At 35.8% G+C, this 18942-nt stretch overlaps 2 protein-coding genes across 4 annotated transcripts in view; one reads left to right on the forward strand and one right to left on the reverse strand.

Moving 5' to 3' along the window:
* Positions 1–10004, reverse strand: part of LOC121862330 (beta-catenin-like protein 1) — a 28567-nt gene extending 18563 nt beyond the window's left edge. Inside the window, exons 1-5 of one of the 2 annotated variants that reach the window (XM_042360524.1) lie at positions 9804–10004; positions 6595–6798; positions 5121–5230; positions 3144–3315; positions 590–746 (exon numbers count right to left, since the gene is read on the reverse strand). In XM_042360524.1, the coding sequence (XP_042216458.1) occupies positions 590–746; positions 3144–3315; positions 5121–5230; positions 6595–6798; positions 9804–9833 (673 nt within the window). In that variant the 5' untranslated portion in view covers positions 9834–10004. Of the gene's footprint in view, positions 1–589; positions 747–3143; positions 3316–5120; positions 5231–6594; positions 6799–8845; positions 8896–9803 lie in introns of those variants that run through there. The other variant, XM_042360525.1, reaches the window with a different exon arrangement.
* Positions 10005–10028: 24 nt separating this feature from the next.
* On the forward strand, positions 10029–18427 carry LOC121862331 (adrenodoxin-like protein 1, mitochondrial). Of its 2 annotated transcripts, XM_042360527.1 has the most exons (6): positions 10254–10388; positions 12649–12914; positions 13082–13133; positions 14141–14247; positions 15717–15857; positions 16153–18427. In XM_042360527.1, the coding sequence occupies exons 2-6, from the start codon at positions 12794–12796 to the stop codon at positions 16254–16256; spliced, it is 525 nt and encodes a 174-aa protein (XP_042216461.1). In that variant the 5' UTR covers positions 10254–10388; positions 12649–12793; the 3' UTR covers positions 16257–18427. The 2 variants fall into 2 exon arrangements, with proteins under 2 accessions (XP_042216460.1, XP_042216461.1); XM_042360526.1 differs by lacking the exon at positions 12649–12914 and having other exon boundaries at positions 10029–10388.
* The last annotated feature ends 515 nt before the right edge of the window (positions 18428–18942 follow it).

Below are 18942 nucleotides of genomic sequence, written 5' to 3' on the forward strand. Positions count from 1 at the left end.
AGAGGCTGGATGCCGCGCATTAAACTAGTCACTTTACCTTCAATTATGTTCAATAATTGTTAAAATGACTAAAAAATTGAATATTCAACTTTTAAAATTATTGAATAGTATAAACTTCTTGATATTTACTAAAATAGTAAGGAATTTAAGCCCTAGAACCGATTAATGTATTGGCGGACTGATACTAAAGCTGGTTGCCCGGTCAGTGCAAGCGAAAACATGTTGAGGTCGGTTCGTAAGAACTTCGTTAACCGAATATTTTTTCGTTAACCGAATTGAAGATCCTTATGGAAGGCAGTTCGTTAATCGAAATTACGTTAACCGAGGTGTTCGTTAAACGAGGGGTCACTGTACTATATGATAATATGAAGTGACATTTAATGTTTTAAGTATTTTACACTGGTTTGCAACCATAAACCATAAATATAGTATAGTATATGAAGTGATACAAGTAAAACATATATACTGTAGAGTCCTGTGTGATGAAAAAGAATGAATCACACAGGATATGTCTCATTACTGGGGAGATTAAATGCTAAGAATGATGCCATTTAAAAAAAAAAAACTTAAAATAGAAACAATAACGTACCAAGGGTATTATGGACACCGTCAGCTTCTTGTTTCTGAGTCTCTTCCAGGCGCTGGAGGTTGTGGACCAAGATAGTAATGACTTGCCCCTCCAGTAGACCCTCAATGAGAGCCTCTGCTCCACTGTCATCCTGTAGGTCCTCTACCTCAGTCATCTCCTGCAAGAAATATGTAATAATCAAACATACTGTACTTGTTTTTTAACTTTTATAAAACTATAATTATAATGTATTGTATGAAAAATATAAAGTTCCCCCATACAAATACAGTGGTCCCTTGATTAACGACTATTATTTCAATGGGATATTGGGTAATTAATTCCAAATCACAGAAAAAGTACATACAAAGTACTGTATACTGGTAATAAAATTAACAAATTATTAAATATAAACAAAATACTGTACAATACTGTACAATAATAAATAAAAAAACAATAGAAAACTGAACGTATTTTAACTTGCTTTAAAGTGTGTATGTAGTATTCCCGGCGGCTTTGTTTACATAGCAAACAGCTGATTGTAGAGGCAGTCGATGATGACATGCCATATTCTTTACAGAGTGCATTGGTTCGAATGCCTTCTTCGTATTTCTTAATAATTTCTGCACTGTATATTATCAATATGTCATCTGAATTTCAGAATGACCAATAATTTTAATGTAAAAATGCAAAAATATTCAAGAGACCAACAAACTCAATGTTTACTCCACTGTCAGCAAAGTTAAACTGAGAAGCATTGGCGGGCGATTCGATCAGCTGATGGGCACACAAAAACTGTACCCTGTACTGTATATATTATCAATATGTTAACTAAATTTCAGCATAACCAATAATTTTAATATAAAAAATGCAAAAAATATTCATGAGCACAACTTTCTTGATATTTACCACACTGGAAACAAATGTAAACATAGCACCGATTACTGCATTGGCGGACTAGCCGATCAGCTGATGCGCACAACAAAGCGTGTTTCTCATAAGGCTGTCGTGAATAGAAGTTGTACTCGTTAATAGAACTGAAAATCCTTATGGCAGCTAATTCGTGAACCAAAATTTCGTTATTGAACCGCTCGTTAATGGAGGGACCACTGTACACACAAATGCATACATGCAATATGTAATCATCCACCCTACTACTACTTTGCTGTCACTCGGAATCGAGTATGACGATCATCCAGCTATGATATAATGATATGAGTTATTAAGGATATCACCTAGGTTGGTGAGTTTGAGGTGACTAAAGAGGCAGATATGGGACTGGCAGGGTCGTCCACAGATGTTGCACGTGTGGAGGGCTACATCTAGTGCAGGAGGGGCAACGGCAAGGTCTTTCTGCCGCTGGCGCTTGTTTGCCTCGGTATGCAGTCGGGCTGGTGCTTGTTTGCCTCGGTATGCAGTCAGGCTGGTGCCTGTTTGCCTTGTTCTGCAGTCGGGCTAACTCGAAAGTATTGACGCCTTCTTGTGTGGTGTTCCTCCAAGCCTTAAGGTGTGGAGTCGTCGTCTCCCAGGTGAGGGGGTAGATTTGGCACTTTTTCAGGTTTGTCTTAAGACTATCCTTATACCTTTTCCGCCGGCATTATGTTTACTATTCGTTAGGTTACTGTAAAGTAGCTGCTTTGGCAATCTACTGTCGTCCATGCGGGTAACATGGCCAGTCCAGCGTAGTTGTTCATGGATAATGGTAGCCTTGATGTTCCTACAGCTGGTGTCAGCAAGAATATACTGGCATTTGTTCTCTTGTCTTCCCAGCGAACTCGGAGGATGGAACGTAGATTAAGTTGGTGAAAGTTTTCAAGTGCCTTGAGGTGCCTCCTGTATGTGACCCATGTCTCACTGCCATATAGCAAGGTGGGGAGGACCACTACTCGATATATGTGCAACTTTGTAGATAATTTCAGCTCCCTACAGCTGAAGACACGGGTATGGAGTCTACCAAAGGCTTGAAATGCACATCTGAACCGATGTTGAATCTCTTCATCGATGTCAACGGTGGTGGACAGGTGGAAGCTGAGATACTGAAAGTGGGTAACATTAGAGAGGGTAGTACCATTAAGCTGGATGGATGGTGGGGGTGTGGTTGAACCAGGGGCAGGTTGAAAGAGAATCTGAGTCTTACGTACATTCACCTCAAGGCCGAAGTGTGCATACACATCTGCGTAGATGTTTAGGATCTCCTGTAGGTCACTTTCAGTGTGAGCGACGAGGGTGAGGCTGTCTGCACGCTGAAGTTCAGTAATGTAAGCTGCCAACACCTTTGTTTCTGCCGGGAGTCGTCTGATATTGAAAAGTCCCTTCATCTGGCACTGGCACGAATAAGGAAGGCAGCCAAGAAAATGGAAGAGAGTTGGTACCAGTACACATCTTTGTTTTACCTCTGTTTGGATGGGGAAGAACTCAGACTCGGTGCCATTGTACAGGACACTGCTGTTCATGCCATACTGGAGTTGCTTCACAATGGCAATGAATTATGGTGGGCAGCCAAAATGGTTCACATACACCAACACACATAGGTACCCAGATATCCCTGTTTATTCAAAAGTTAATGTAGCTCACATACCTGAAGCAGATCAACAGTTGCGATGGCAATGTCTGTGTTGTCATGGCTGAGGAGAGCCAGTAAGCTTTTCACAGTTCCCACCTCCACCAATACTGGGTAAAGCTCAGGTACTGTTGCCACTACATGCAGTTCTTCTATGGCATCATTCAGTTCTATTTCTGATTCCATAAACCTATACATATTAATAAAGGTAAAGGAGAAGTATTAATAATTTTGAGAACTGATTTAAAGTCCATCTAAGAGTAAAAACAAATAAAACAAGAAATTAACTATTTTATTAGCAAGAATAACTTCCCACAACAGCTTCTGTGAAAAAATGAAATTCTGTTATAACATCACTAAAAAAATATAAAATATCTGACTGCCTACTGTACTGTATATTGTTGTATTTTATCACATGACTAAAATAAAAAGGTACCCCATTTTTCTTTTTAACACATAAAGCTCCTACCTTCCTCTTAACACTTTATGTGCAACAAAACTAAGTACAGTACGTATACAGAAAGTTACGATCTCCAATCCATGTAACAGTATTTTCCACCTTTCTTTATACTGTATATGGTACTGTTATAACTCAAAGTTAAAATCATATACAGCAGTAACAATCTAGTGTAATGAAGATATTTGCTGTGTTGTATAGTGATGCCTTCTTAATTCAACTACAGATACATACTTAACAAAATATTATTACAAATAAACCAAGTTTTAATTTCCATACATGAAAATCTCAACTTCCTATACTAAACCCATGATTTCTGTGGTCTGAAGTTTTTTTATATTTCCTTTAGTTAAATTTTTTTTTACTATAATTTCCATTTCAGAGGTGAGCTAATTTGGAACTGTAACAAGCTTGAAAGCTTGAAAGTATCCTGCAAGTAACATTATCCAGTACATTACCAGCATCCATCTTAAATCAAGCCGTGGAAACAGGTCTCTACTACTTCTGTACTAAAGTATCCTTATTTCTTAATACCAGCACCTGGGCTGCATTAACAACGGTGCTAGCGGAGCCCGGGCCGGGGGCACTGGGCCCAGAGGGGGCCTTGAGCTTGCAAAAATTTGTTATAATAATAATAGTAATAATAATAATAATAATAATAATGTAAAATTTGCAGCCCATTACATTGCAGCAAAAATAGTAAATGTTTGCAGTACTGTACTGTATTGTATAAGGACACATTATATTATTCATATTAATAATAGTACTAATAAATATATATGCTGGTATTTCTCAGTTTGCACTATCTTTTCATCTAAATATGAATGCTAGTGCACACATCCCTCCCCACCCCCACCCTGGAGCAGAAATACGCCGCGTCAACAGTCACTCGTTCATTCTCATTGTGTTCATGTTCGATTGCCACGACCTGCTTGGGTGTGTTGTGTGAGAACTGCACGGCGTGACACTCATTGATTCATATTATCATTGGATTTTATGTCTTTTCTATGTTTACTGTGCATTGGATGAATATGCTATGAAAGCTTGAAAGGCTAACTTTTAGTTCAATACATCTATAAAGTACTTCATCTAGATACAGTTGTTACTTCCAGTAAATGAATTAAAATCAGACATTCTGATTACTACAATTTTGTCAGATTTTATTTTATTGAGAGGTGAACTTTTATTTCTGAGTAATCTAAGTACGACTGCTGGTAATGAATGCATGCAACTTAAAACTTAAAGAGAAAACATTTGAAATGGCCTTATAGTTGATTATTTTAGAAGTTGAATTCACAAAACAAATAATTAAATAAACTACCTTTATTTGAAATTTACAATGTCTTTCTTTTTCCTGAAAAAGATTGGGGGATGGGGTGAGGGGGGCCAGTCTCGATAAAGTGCCCAGGGCCCTAGATCGTCTTGATGTGACCCTGACCAGCACAGTACAGGTACTGTATTACTTATGGATGTATGCTACACTGAGAACAAATAATCTACTCTTATTTCATATTATAAAAACAGTAGCTAATACATACTTCCTTGGATCATCAGGAAACTTTATTCGCAGCTCCTGGTTTTTCAGCACTCGCTTTTCAAATCCAAGAATCATTTTCTTGAGCTTTGATTCATCTAAGGGGCCCTCATCCTAAACAAAAATTACAAAGAAAAAGGTGAATTAGACATTGATGAAAAGGAGACACTAATAGTGAATATACGGTACTGTACATCCAAAGTTGAGACAATTACACAAATTCATGAATCCTAATACTGTACAGGCATCCCTCATTTAGCATTAATTTGCTTTAGTGATAAAAAATATTGACGCCCTTTCTTGCTTATTATCATAAGATCAAAATTCGGTTTAGCGATAGCTCAACTCACTGGGAAGGGGGAGAACCTGGAAATTTTGTGCTCCAATTGCACATCCTTGCTGTCACTTGTCTATGCTTACTCTACCCGCGCGCCGCCTATCCCTCCCACGCTGTGTACTCAGTAGTTCTCCAGCCTTAAGGAGGACACTTGATGACTACAGTACATTACATCTGACATGGACTTGGTGGGTGTTACTTAACTGTAGTGCACTGTATTTTATTATTATAGAAAGTTATCGTTAAATACAGTGTACTGCGTTTAGGGGAAAGAAATCATTGTAGACTGAACCTCCATGTTATTTATCTGTCATTTAGTGATAATTTTGCTTAACGTTAGATTTTAGGGAGCACAACCCCATCATTAAACAAGGGATACCTGTAGTATCTTTATGAAGGAAATGTTCAACAACAAATGAATCTGTAAAGACGTGCAAGTAACAAATAATTATATAAATGTAAAAGTTATAAGAATTCTGACTCTATGAACTAAAGGATTGGTTCAAAATTATTATCACTGTGGTGTCTCTGGTATGGATAGAGGAATACTGATTTATATATGACACTACTCAATGATCACTGAGTAAAGAAATTAATGAGCAAAGGAGGAGTCTGTCAGTGTACAGCATAATACTACAACAGATGGGGAAGCCTGCAACAGGTATGAGGTCAAATTACAGGTTTACTAACTGAAGCTAAATGTTTAAGACACTTTTTAATAAAGGATGAATGGAATTAGGGGACTTCCTATTATAATAATTTTCTGATGGAATAGTTTTAGAGAAAACAAAGTTACTGTACCAATGGCACTGGGTGCTTGAAAATGTCAAAATGAAAAGTTAACAAAAGAATGTACTATATGAGTGAAGGATGTGTGAGAAAATGTAAAGAAGGACCAAAGATTCAGTAAAAAGAAACTGTGAGAGAATGTGTGTAAGGTAACAGTAGATGTAGATACAAGAGAGGTGAAAACAAAGGTAAAATGGAAACATGTTGCTTATCTGCTACTTAAATATGATACTAACAGCTATGGAAAATTATTTAAAATTTTTGTTATACAGTACATTGGTGATCCTGTTACTTGTAGGCTAAGCATATTAAATTTTACCAAGCACTATGAAATGATGAACATTAATCTCACAGTTTCAGGATCTTCCTGCTGCTCAAGCTGTTGCAACTTTTCCTCCACAATCTGTCGGGTACGTGCATTAGTCACTGTAGGGTGGGTGGTAGCTGCTGGTGGCTGAGGACCTAAACCTCTGGATTCCAATCTGCTTCGCTTCCTCCCTGGCCGCTCTTTTTCTTCCTCTTCCTCTTCCTGTGCTCGCTTTACTGCCATCTCTGGCTGTTGAATGATTTTATCATACTTAACTCCAATACATACAACTCTTAACAATCAACTCCACGCTCATTTATTTTATCAGTGATGTAGTTATTGCTTTCCAAAAAATGGATACAAACAATTGTATGAGTTTTCATAAAAAATCTGTAAATGTGGGGCTGATCCTGAAATCCAGGTTGATAACCAAACCTGGATAGAAGGACTCATGAATGTTTCTACCAAAGGAAACCCTAACCAATGGCAACTGTGGCAATAATCCCAATATCTTGCAATTGTGAGACCATACTTGAATTACTAATATGCAGTTCAATTTTGGCCACAGTACTATATAGCAATGGAATTACATTTAAAAAATTTAGATTTTAAGAAGGAATTAGGTAAACATTGGTTAAGTAATAAAAGTTGTAAATCAGTGGAACAAGTTACTGGATTTCTTGGGAAGCTTCAAATAGGCCCATTATAGTTTTCTTCATTCTTATGTTCTACTGTCTTAAGTTAAATTTGTATGTGAATAGGGTTGAAAGGCAGACAGAAACTGTGAGGAAAAAAAGTGAAGAAATAACATAATCAATAAAATTAAAAACTTATAATCTCTCCCCAAACATTCAATACAATACTATGGAATATGAATGATTCCATCTGTAGATATTCAACAATTCACAAGATACTATTTCATGGTGCTATGACAAAATTAAACAAACCACCCTTTATAATACTGTAATGAACAACAATCATAAAATAAAAATTTATAAGCAAAGTTAATATTTAAACAACATTCTACAGTATAATTATAAGAATATCTGGAAAAAATGAAAAAAATCAAACAACTCCTTCTGGTGGTACATTGGTTTTAGTAAATACTAGAGCAGATGGTTAACACCAGCAGTGAGTTCTTCGATTTCATTCATTTTTTTCCACAGATGTTCTTTGGATGAAAGTAAGTGATAAAAACGAAATGACAACTTTTCAATTTAATTATATTGTAAGTAGTTTTTTCTCTATCTACAATCATAAATCACCTGTAGTGGGCAGGGCATGAAGGATGGAGGAAATTGTGGGGTAAAACACGGTGAAAAATTGCTCATTTGACACTAAAATGATGTCTCTATGTGCTTTGTAAGTTAAGAAATTAATTATTTACTGAAAACGTTCCTCCAAAAAATCTGATGTTGTCAGTGCGTTTTGCCATCTGCTCTATTTGTTCACAACCAACCCGCTCAGTCCGAGCATACTCCAGCGTCCACAAAAAACATAATTTTACACCAAGATGCTTCAATAAAGTTGCTTTCACTGGTACCTGGTATCAAAATAAGTCCTTTCTGTTTAATATGGTGGGGAGTCCAGGGGACAGAAATGTTGGGTAGGTTTCTTTGGTTGGTTCTGTCAGGTTCTATTGTCATATCATTTTCATTACTTACTATCATGCAAAGAACATCTGTGGATCAAATGAACGAAATCGAATGCATTCTGGTGTTAGCCATCTGATTCAGTATTACTGCTTTTTCCTCATAAATTAGTCAAATCAATAGTTTAGACAATTCTAAGACACTTTTCTTCGATGGTGTTTCCCTCGCACATGACCTAAGAATTACTAAACCTCCTAATCGACCCCCCCCTCCCTCAGGGCATATATAAGTCGTTTGGAAGGGAAACGTCATAGAAGAAATTGTCTTAGAATTGTATAAACTACTGAGGTAAAACTATAGTTTCAGTCATCCACCTATTTGGAAATGGCAAAATTTTAGTTTCGGTCATCCCTGTATTTAGATATCCAACCTAACCAGTCTAACCAAAATGGTAAATTTGCATTGTCACACCGTTCTCTGATTGAAAGTCAAAAATATATTTTTCTAGTGTATTTGTGCGAGTTTAGATCGAATATGACCTTCATTTCTGGCGGAAATTAGCCGTATATTTTTTATAGAATTTTTTTCGTTGGACGTTTTCCGAAAAAAAATCATGGCAAAATACACCAAAAAACACTAGAAAAACAAAAACCAAACCTAACCTAACTGACTCTCACCATATGATGGAATCACCTATTTCTTACCTTATTGACCTGGTTCTTGTTCGTCGCTGGATTCTGAGATTCTTACACAACGCCACACATGTTGGTCTTTGTGATATTTACATTCAGTCTTGCTCTTAGTACACTTTACTGAGGTTGGAAGAACACCATGCAATCGAAAAAATGCTAGTTTCTTCGTTTTTTCCCCCCAAAACTCGCAATCAGCTCCATATAATTTAAGTGACACCCATCGCAGACTTCCATGGTCAGAACTGAACTTGAATTTCGAAATATGAGACCCAAAATAAAACTCGAATTTGATTGGGCCAAATATACCGCGAATTAAACCCAAAATCATTTTAATTGGTTGCAAAAACAAAAACGCTTTTGATTGGCCACGTGACGTGTACGGGAGCACATGCACGTGATGATTTATGAAGGAGACACGCAGTGTTGGAGGTGAGGCAGGCGATAATGGAGGAAGATTAATGGAAGAAAATAAAGAAAATTTTGGATGTGCTATCTCCGTTATTATACATTTCCACCGATAATGTAATAGATGAAAATTATGTCTCATTCGAATATGATAATAGATTAGAGGTAGGAATGAAAGGTGTGTAAACGCAATAATACCAAAACTAATCTAACCAAACCAATATTTCAACCTAACCTAACCCATCCTAAAATTAGCTGGATGACCAGAACGAAAATATCATTATTGATTGCAAAGACAAAATTCCTAAGATTCAATGGTTGTGTGAAAGTAAAATACAGTAGTAATATCAAATCAACAAAGTTCTGTGAATGGTCACTAGAAACGGAATAGTAACCCATTTTCAATATTCTTCAGAGCTCTGCCTTGTGGAGTATTAAAATTGAAGGAGTAAGGGACAAAGACTCGAAAACGAAGCATTTGCACAAGACACAGTGACCCCCAGTGGAGAGGTTAACAACTGTCTCCTGGGTGGGTCGAGGAGCCAGTGTTTCCAGTATACTTTACCTTGAACGTCAACAGTTCCCCAACATCCATGTTTATTAGTGCTCACTCCTTATAGTTTAACAACACAAGTCAGAATGCACACTTGTTTAACTGTGTTTACAATAATCCACGACCATTAATCCGACTTGATAAATTTAACATTATAATCCGAATTAACAGAAGAACTCAACGGATTTCATAAAGATCGGGCGGACTTATGATTGTTTTTACCTTTACATCTCACGAGTCATAATAAATCACCTATAGTTTTATAAAATAAAAATTCAAGGTTTCATCTGTGAAAGTTCGACCAGAAAAATGTAAAAATGTACAAACAATTCATTAACTATCTGGATTTGGATTGAATGATGTAGAACGAGAGGTGGATTACACAACACAGCCAAGTGAGTCGGTAAACAGTGATGGAGCCCATGCCTTCCCTCCACCACCAGGCACTAGTATAGGCGATGGCTGGCCGTGTGTGGCTCCGTAACAGTTGGTACATCTTGAGAAATATTACCCATGACTATACTACAAACAGAAGTTACAAAGTCCTTCACCAAGTTCAAAAGAAACCTTTGCTTAGATGTATTATGACTACAACAGGTCAGTGCTAATAGGATTTTACTTTACTTTATCCACTTCCTCAGTGATCGGCCTGTTGGTCACGTTGAAAAGTACATGTACAGTACTGGCTTTTTGCTATGTACAGTACAGTATTGAGCTTCAAATTTGACAAACAATATCGAGTATTGTTCCAAGCTATTGATGAAGATATGGCATTATCAAATCACTTGAGTGAAGTTTCAAGAAAAGTTTAATATTATATTTTTTGCCTTAAATTAGTATTTCAGTGCATTTTGCAACCAAGTGAAAATGGTGCTACAAGATGAGATTATGTTAGGCCATTTACCTGTACTGTAGTTTCAATCTATTTGTTAAATATTTATGTGCATTGGTTATGAACTAATGTTTAGGATCTTCTAGAAAGATATCTGTAGTTTAAGTATAATATACACCATGATTTACGTGATGATTTCTTTCTTATAAATCAAACAGGTTAATATTTAGTAGTTGCCACCACCTAACTGAATATTGAATCATGTATGTGGAGATAGAGAAAAAAAAATTATTTAACGTTTCCGTCGGAAATTTATAGTTTTTGAGTTATTTTAAATTTTATTTTATATTTAGGCAATCAGCGCGAGTGTTGATGTGATGAGACGCGAGTGCCAATTTAATACGTGTGCGCTAATCAGTACTAGTCTCCATTCTCTCCCAGTGGAAGATGGTGTCTATGTGAGATGGATGTACATTGGCTGGCTGCTGCATTATTCAGCACATTTTGGACAATGAAGCAGCAGCAGCCATTGTCATTTTTAGGGCTCATGGTGTATACTTGTTTCATCTGTAAAGTGTCCAAGATGTAATTCAGTGTGTTAGTACCGTGTAGATCGCTACTGTGGTAGAGACGGACACTGACAAAGACACCACTTCCTCATTCATGTCGCATCACTCTATCCTCCCGTATCTCTTACTTTAGGTAAGTTTCTTATACATAGGGGGTTAGGTTAGTTTTTTGTTTTAACATTGTTTGACCTTCCACGTTTTTTTCAATATCTCAACTACTGCTCATTTCTGACTGCAATGAAGGTCATATTTGTATTTAACTCGATGATTTACACAATAAAAACCCAATATCAAAAGTCAGTCAGGTTTTGTTATTAGCTGTACAGTGACCCCTCGTTTAACGAACACCTCGGTTAACGTAATTTCGATTAACGAACTGCATTCCATAAGGATCTTCAATTCGGTTAACGAAAAAAAATTCGGTTAACGAAGTTCTTACGAACCGACCTCAACATGTTTTCGCTTGCACTGACCGGGCAACCAGCTTTAGTATCAGTCCGCCAATACATTAATCGGTTCTAGGGCTTAAATTCCCTATTTTAGTAAATATCAAGAAGTTTATACTATTCAATAATTTTAAAGTTTAATATTCAATTTTTAGTCATTTTAACAATTATTGAACATAATTGAAGGTAAAGTGACTAGTTTAATGCGCGGCATCCAGCCTCTTAACACAGCAAACAGGAGTTAGTCTCTCTCTGTTTTCACTGGAGGTAACATCTTGCTTGAGACTCTCTTCAACTAAACGCTTTTTTTCTGTGTTTCCAAGCAAATTATTGGTCATTTTGAAATATATTTTACATATTGACAATATATAATGCAGTGCAGTGTTGATTTAAAAAATAATCTTGAATTACACCAAGAGCTAAAATTTTATGGGTGAAATGGCACCATGGGGTGACTTCTCTTCCCTCCAGTGCCTTCTCTTCTTCCTTCTCCTCCACCCCCATTCTAAATCCCATCATCATCATCATCATCATCATCATCATCCAGGAGCTTTCTACATACACACCTCAAAGTAAGTGAACTTTTCTACCATTTTTGTTGAATTTAGGAAATTTTCGGTGAGCTGGAACCAATTACCCAAAAACCCATTGAAACAATGGTTTCGGTTAACGAACTTTTCGGTTAACAAACGACCTTCTGGAACGGATTGAGTTCGTTAACGGAGGGGTCACTGTATTAATAAGCTAGTACTGTACTCGGTATTATACTAGTGAAAAACTACAATACACATGTTCCCGGAAATATAAAGTACTATAATACACATACTGTACAATGAATTCTAGTACGTACCGTAATTAAAGGCAAAAAATAACAAACTTAATTCCAACACTTACATTTAATGTTGTTCCTGAATTGCTTGCTAGTGCGTAATATCAGCTATTGGTTCATCTCTCATAACGTTTGAGCACGTCCATCATAATCTCAGTGGTGATGGCCTTATATTTCTTAGGACCACTGGTACCAGGAGAACTTAGAGAATGCTTTGGTGGCATGATGCAAGGGGCAAAACAAGTGCAATATACAGTAGCACAAAATACTGTAGCACTCTGGGACTGTAGACTGTATCCACGCACCGAGAACTCCTAACCTAAGCCATGCACACACATGGCTCTCGTACGGCCCTGGCAATGCCACACTACCATGCTGCCAGCCCGATGATGTTTGTTGATGGTCATGTTATTCCAAACATAAGCCCAAGTAAATTAAAAAAAAAAGGTAAATGGACAGCTTGCATTATTCTGAAAATGCCATAAAACAAACATGCATAAATCAAAAGGTGCCTTCATAGATGCTTGTATACCTATATACAGTATTACTACCTTTAGCTATCATTTAATTAATTTTTATTATGTACTTATTCTTTTTTCTCACTCTCTCTTTAGCTCTCCAGCATGGAGATTATGAATGGCAAGATCCAAAATCAGAAGATGAGGTGTAAGTAGAAGAAAATGATCAAGCAAGTGTGTCTATACAGTATATATCTTGATCTTTTATACTAATGCCCTCATATAACATAGGACATACAGTGTAACAACTTCTCAAATATCTGTAGCAAGACTTTTTTTTCATTTTTTATGTATAACACACTGTTCTTTCAGTTACTATCTGTTTTTCCTGTAAGTGTTCCCTGATAATTATGAAGGATGATTTGATAATCAAATTTTTTGGTTTAAGATCCCAGCACTAGTTGAGGCCCAGAACCATGGAGTTACAACCTCAAAATTTCCTGAATACAGGGTATATACTGTATAGATTTGTCAATCCTGACATGGTTTTAAAATGCGACTTTCAAATCGAGCTTTCATTTTCATTTCCTATTATTTATTTAGATTTATGTTAATACAGGGTATTCACTGTACTGTAGTAATGCATACAGATCTGTACTGTACTGTATATCAGTATGTCCAAACGAGATTGGTTAATTTTGCAAAAACTGCACTGTAAATTGATGGCTTAAATGGCAAAACACAGTAACAATGGAATGTATTTTTAAAAATTTTCTTACTTCCGATGAACTAAATTTAATCTACCCTAACATCAACCACTCAATCAGAATACCATTCCCATATCTGAGGGTTGGTAACTACAATCCTCCACTCTTAAATGTTTTTGGGCTGTTTTTATCAAGTCTCCGAGATTTTGTATCATTCTGCTACAAAATACAGTACTATATGTAAAAAAAACTCAGATAATTGGTATATTTAGTTAAAATATTTGTAATTCAGGTAATTGTACCTTTACTGTACACTAGTAAAAAATAATAGCACCTACTGTAATTCGTTTTGTGGTTTTGAACCGTGTACTATACAGTAATGGTTAAAGTTTCTCAGTGTTATTGGTATGTTTTAATTTTCTTGACACCTGTGTATGTATTGTATGTTATACTGTACAGTATATACTTTCTTAAAAATATAACCTCAATCATATGCTCGCATTTTCAGGGTTAACATAACATATATAGATCGAAGTGGTAAAAAGATCCCTGTACGAGGGAAGATAGGCGATAACGTCTTATATCTTGCACACCGCTATGAAATTGAATTGGAAGGTAAGTAATGCCATTTATTTTTGTGTGTGTCGTTTGCATTTTTTATATACTATATTATATGGAATCATGAAGGTTCATTTAAAAAAATTTAGTCAATGATAAGTGTCAAATATATTATGATCAATGAGTCAGCAACAAGTGACCTGTAAGATCCATACCATTAAACATTCCCCTGGCAGAGCCCACTTCTTGCCAGAGGGTCTTCACAAGTCAACAGCAAGATACAGTACTGTATATGCAGATGGCCAAGGTAAAATTATGTGTCTGATGCAAGCAGCAGCTCTTATCTAGCTGTACAAGGGCCAAAGATTGTTCCATTTGATCCATTATTGACTGAAAGGTCAGTGAGGCTTCAGGACATTAGCTGAAATTTATATGTATCTCACATGATTTGATCCCTTTCAAATATAAAAGCAAGTTCATACTCCTGCCCCCGCTGTTCCTAATGAGTTGCCAAAATAACAAGTGTCTCCCAGTCTAGCAAGGCAGGGCAGTATACTACCAGTATCTTTCAGTGGATCATTCAAGAATGAATGAATGTTGTACTTTTACTTTATTGTTCTTTATTTTCTCATGGTTTGGTATAGAGTGCCACACTGTTGGTTAATATTTTCAGTGGTTGAGAATCTTCAAAGAGGAAATAATCTTCTGCATTCACTGTGCAAGGTTTTGATTGGTAATAAATAATCCTTGAGGATTTCTGTTAGTGGTCGTCATGTAATGCTGAAATTTTTCCCATGGCTATGGGTTTTCGTGACTTCCATAGTAATAGCTTGGCCTTACAATTTGCACTTGAATTTATATATATTTTGGGCTCAGCAACCAAAAGCGAAATTTTGCTATAGATTAGGTTAGGTAAGTTTGGATTGGGTCAGGTCGGTTTTCGGTTTCTGAGCCCAACATATACAATATATACCTGGCAATAGGGCTCTATCTCTCATCTTGGTTAAATAAATATTTATAATCTGCAGTCAGTTCAGAATGACTTTGTTACAAATCTTGCCAAGGCCTGCGAGTATGGATTCAAGGAAACTTTAACTTGGAGACTTGGACTAACCCAAATGTTAACTAACTTCCTAGTTGCAATCTCTGTAAAGAGAAAATGTATTCATCTGCTGCCTTAATTTGTTGTAATGGAGCAAAGTGCTAGGCCTCATATTGTACAGTTCTCAGCGAGATGGGGTTTTACAGTGCCCAGTTTTTACTTTATTTTTAAACTTTACGTATGATAACCTAATTAGGTCTATACATAAACAGGTGACCTAAATGCATGACAAAGATTTTAATGTAATGTTAAGAGAAGGAGAAATAATTCTTAGCTGTATGTTCCTGAAGAGAAAGAAAGATATAGCAAAAATCTTATGTTTCTCTGTGGGAGGAATACATATTACAGTACATACAGTATATAATCTGAATATTTTCCTTATATAAAAAATTTCTTCTGTACTATCCTCCTTGTTTTTCAACAGGTGCATGTGAAGCTTCTCTAGCATGTAGTACCTGTCATGTGTATGTTGATGAGGACTACTGTGATACATTGCCTGAACCACTTGAAGAGGAGGAAGATATGCTTGACTTGGCAGTCTTTTTGAAGAATAATTCAAGGCTTGGTAAGAAATGAATAAATTGCCTTAATCCTACTTGAGTTGAATTTGTACATCTTTGTATCATAAAAGATCTTATCTAGACAGTGCAGTCTTGGCACATCTCCAGACATTGATCTCTGTACCCCTCTCATGAACATTTTTCTTAGGTCATCCTAGCCCTCTTTCCAATGGCTTCTTTTATAACTACTTCCATTTATTTCACACATATTTTAATGAGTACAAAACCTTATTCAAATTTCCATGCCACCACAGTACCATAACAATTATATTTTGTGATTCTTAAAACTGTACTTTTCAGGTTGCCAGATTATCCTGACCAAAGAACATGATGGCATGACACTCACATTACCCCAAGCTACACGCAACTTTTATGTGGATGGCCATATTCCCAAGCCACATTAGATAATATGCTGACATTAGTAACAAAGAAATATATATAAGTCAGGCAATGGTTATTTTAATTGTTAGTAATGAAGAGTAAAAATAGGTTGGTTAATATTTTGTTGATTAGAAGAAAATTGACATTTACAGAGAATATAATAATAGCTGATCTTTTGTTTCTCAAAAGCACCAGTACTTCTAAAGAATTTACTAGTGCTCAAAATATTACAAAGTCAAGGATCTGAGAATAGGAAGAAAAAATACTACAAAAAAGATCACGTGACAAGTGACAAGATTCTCTTATACAATACAGTAGGGTGTCAGAGTACTTGGAGGTTACATTCCTGGGATCCTTGTGCAAGTGTGTATTCACATAATTTCTGCTCCCCCTCACAGAATATTGCGAGTTATTGCACATCACTTTTTCATAGTAATGACCAAGAACTGTACTGACCATGACATTTAGCATGAAAGACAAAACTTCACAAAAAACAAAAGGGAGCCCATGAGCTCATTAACCCTTTCACTGTATCATAAAGTTTCAAGGTTGGTTCCCAATAAGTATCACTTTGCCATCATTAAATGAGTGTTCATATGAACCTTTTAATGACTTTTCTTGTAAAAAACCTTAAAGCCTCTTTCAAATAAGAATTTTTTTGTCATGTGACATCACTAGAGTTCAATGGAACCTTTCACACGGGTGTCCATTGATTTCCAAGTTGTTTGACAGAAAAATGGTCGTGTGAAAGAGGTCTTTGGCTTTCATGCCCGACACAAAATTTGTTTGAATACTGTACATTAATTATCAGGAAAGTTTGTCTATTATAAAGTAATATCAATAATTTCATATTTTATAATTGTTGAGATGTGAATATATTCTGACCTATGAGACTCAATGGTGCCAAAAGTATTCCAAACACCAAATTTTTGCATTGTAACAAAATAATAGCATTAATATAAATAATTTTACATGTAAAATGTTTTCCATAAGCTGTGGAACAGTGCAGCCTGTTTAATACAGTTTTTGGTGGACTTTTCAAAAATGCAGTTTGTGCAGACAAGGGAGCTATTTTGTCAAGTGCACAGGAGTGCTTTCTGCAGCAAAAGGATTAATATGCAGCCTAAAAACTCTAGGCGGAGCAATAAATTCCCTAAAACCAACCTACTGTACACTAATTTTTATAAGTACTGTACAGTATATGACTATAGCATCCAAACATAAGACATCTAATTATACTTGTCTATATGGAGTACACAAAATAAAACTTAGATATTTCAGGAAAAAATTAAAATAAATAAAATAATAGATCGTTATATTTTCTGTTGCAAGATTTTCCCCTTGAGAATCCAAACCGCATATTCAAGTTTGTTTACGGTATTTCAGACAAATACCCATAAGTTTCATTCCCAGAGAAATTTAATGGAGGGCATAATCATGAATCTCTGCCAAATTTAACACAACCTGAAATGGAACATTGCTCTGACATTTAATGTACAGTAAATGTTTTGTGTTCGTAAAGCATGAAAGCTCAGTTGCAACATAAAACATCTTTAAATCAACCCGTTATACAGGACACTTTAGATGTGTTACTCCCTCATATTGAAGGAAGAAAATAAATAATTCCTTTCAAATGTTGAATGTGGTTGCTTAGGACTACAGTTTAGTATACTAATACACACTAGTATTTACCTTTTAGTACTTAGTTCCATTAATTATTTTTTGTGTTCAAATTCTAGTTTTGTTTGATATTATACTCCAGTTCCTTGGAAAACCTACTTGTAGGAAATTTAGATATTATAGGCCAAGTTCACTTCTTCGGTTTCTTGCTATCATGGTTTCCTGGCATGTCCTTTAATTTCAAAATGAATATGGACTTTTTCCCAACATATCTTGCTTCTGTAAATATTATTCTGTATATTTTTACAAGGAATATCTCAGACTCAAAAGTCACGTGCCTACCTAATAATAATAATGTAGATAAGTTGTGTATATCTTCTAAATGTGTCTAGTACTGCCTACCAATATTTATTTAGAAATATTGGTCAAAACTTGCTGGGGAAGATAATGTATATAATGTAATGTCTATCATTTTACTATGTTTATCAGTGTGTGGATGAGTGTCTTATACAAAGTACATGCACACACATATAAGATAGTATACTGTACCAGAATATTAAATTTTTAACTCGTTTAATTTTTTTTATTAGTCACGGCTATTGCAATTTCACCTTAATATCAAACACTAGTTACTGTATTGTGAGATTGAGGAATTTTTGCAAATAAGATGTGTAAGCAGACATTATGAATACTGTTCCCAAATCCCACACAGTTTGCCTCTGGCATATAGGTGCAATTTGTACTGTAGCTGTTGATGAATAAGGGTATATTTGTGAAATAACAATAAAAATCATATATTGAAAACATCCGAGAGGTTTAGTCACCAAATAATTAGAGAAACAAAAGCTGTATGTTATTTTACAAATTCACAGCTTATGGTAGATTGTTCCATAGGTACACAACCCTCAGTGTGAAGTAGTACAGGTAAGCCTCTATTTGGGATGAGTTTTAGGTTTCTGAAAACTCAATCTTAAGTTGAAATATTGTCAATCCTAGACTACTATTAGCGCTACAACACTCACCACATAATTAAGAACAAGCCTGGTCATCATTACATGTCCCCTTCGAGGCTAAGAGGACTCTTGAATG

Source organism: Homarus americanus, unplaced genomic scaffold (genome assembly GCF_018991925.1).
Source record: "Homarus americanus isolate GMGI-L3 unplaced genomic scaffold, GMGI_Hamer_2.0 scaffold31037, whole genome shotgun sequence".
Classification (NCBI taxonomy): domain Eukaryota; kingdom Metazoa; phylum Arthropoda; class Malacostraca; order Decapoda; family Nephropidae; genus Homarus; species Homarus americanus.

Excerpts from the sequence above, each read along its gene's own strand:
- LOC121862331 (XM_042360526.1), top strand. The coding sequence starts at position 10,250 with ATGGCTGGCCGTGTGTGGCTCCGTAACAGTTGGTACATCTTGAGAAAT. Across the intron at positions 10,389-13,081 it reads ATGTATTATGACTACAACAG|CTCTCCAGCATGGAGATTAT; the intron begins GTCAGTGCTAAT and ends CTCTCTCTTTAG. Across the intron at positions 15,858-16,152 it reads GAAGAATAATTCAAGGCTTG|GTTGCCAGATTATCCTGACC; the intron begins GTAAGAAATGAA and ends TGTACTTTTCAG.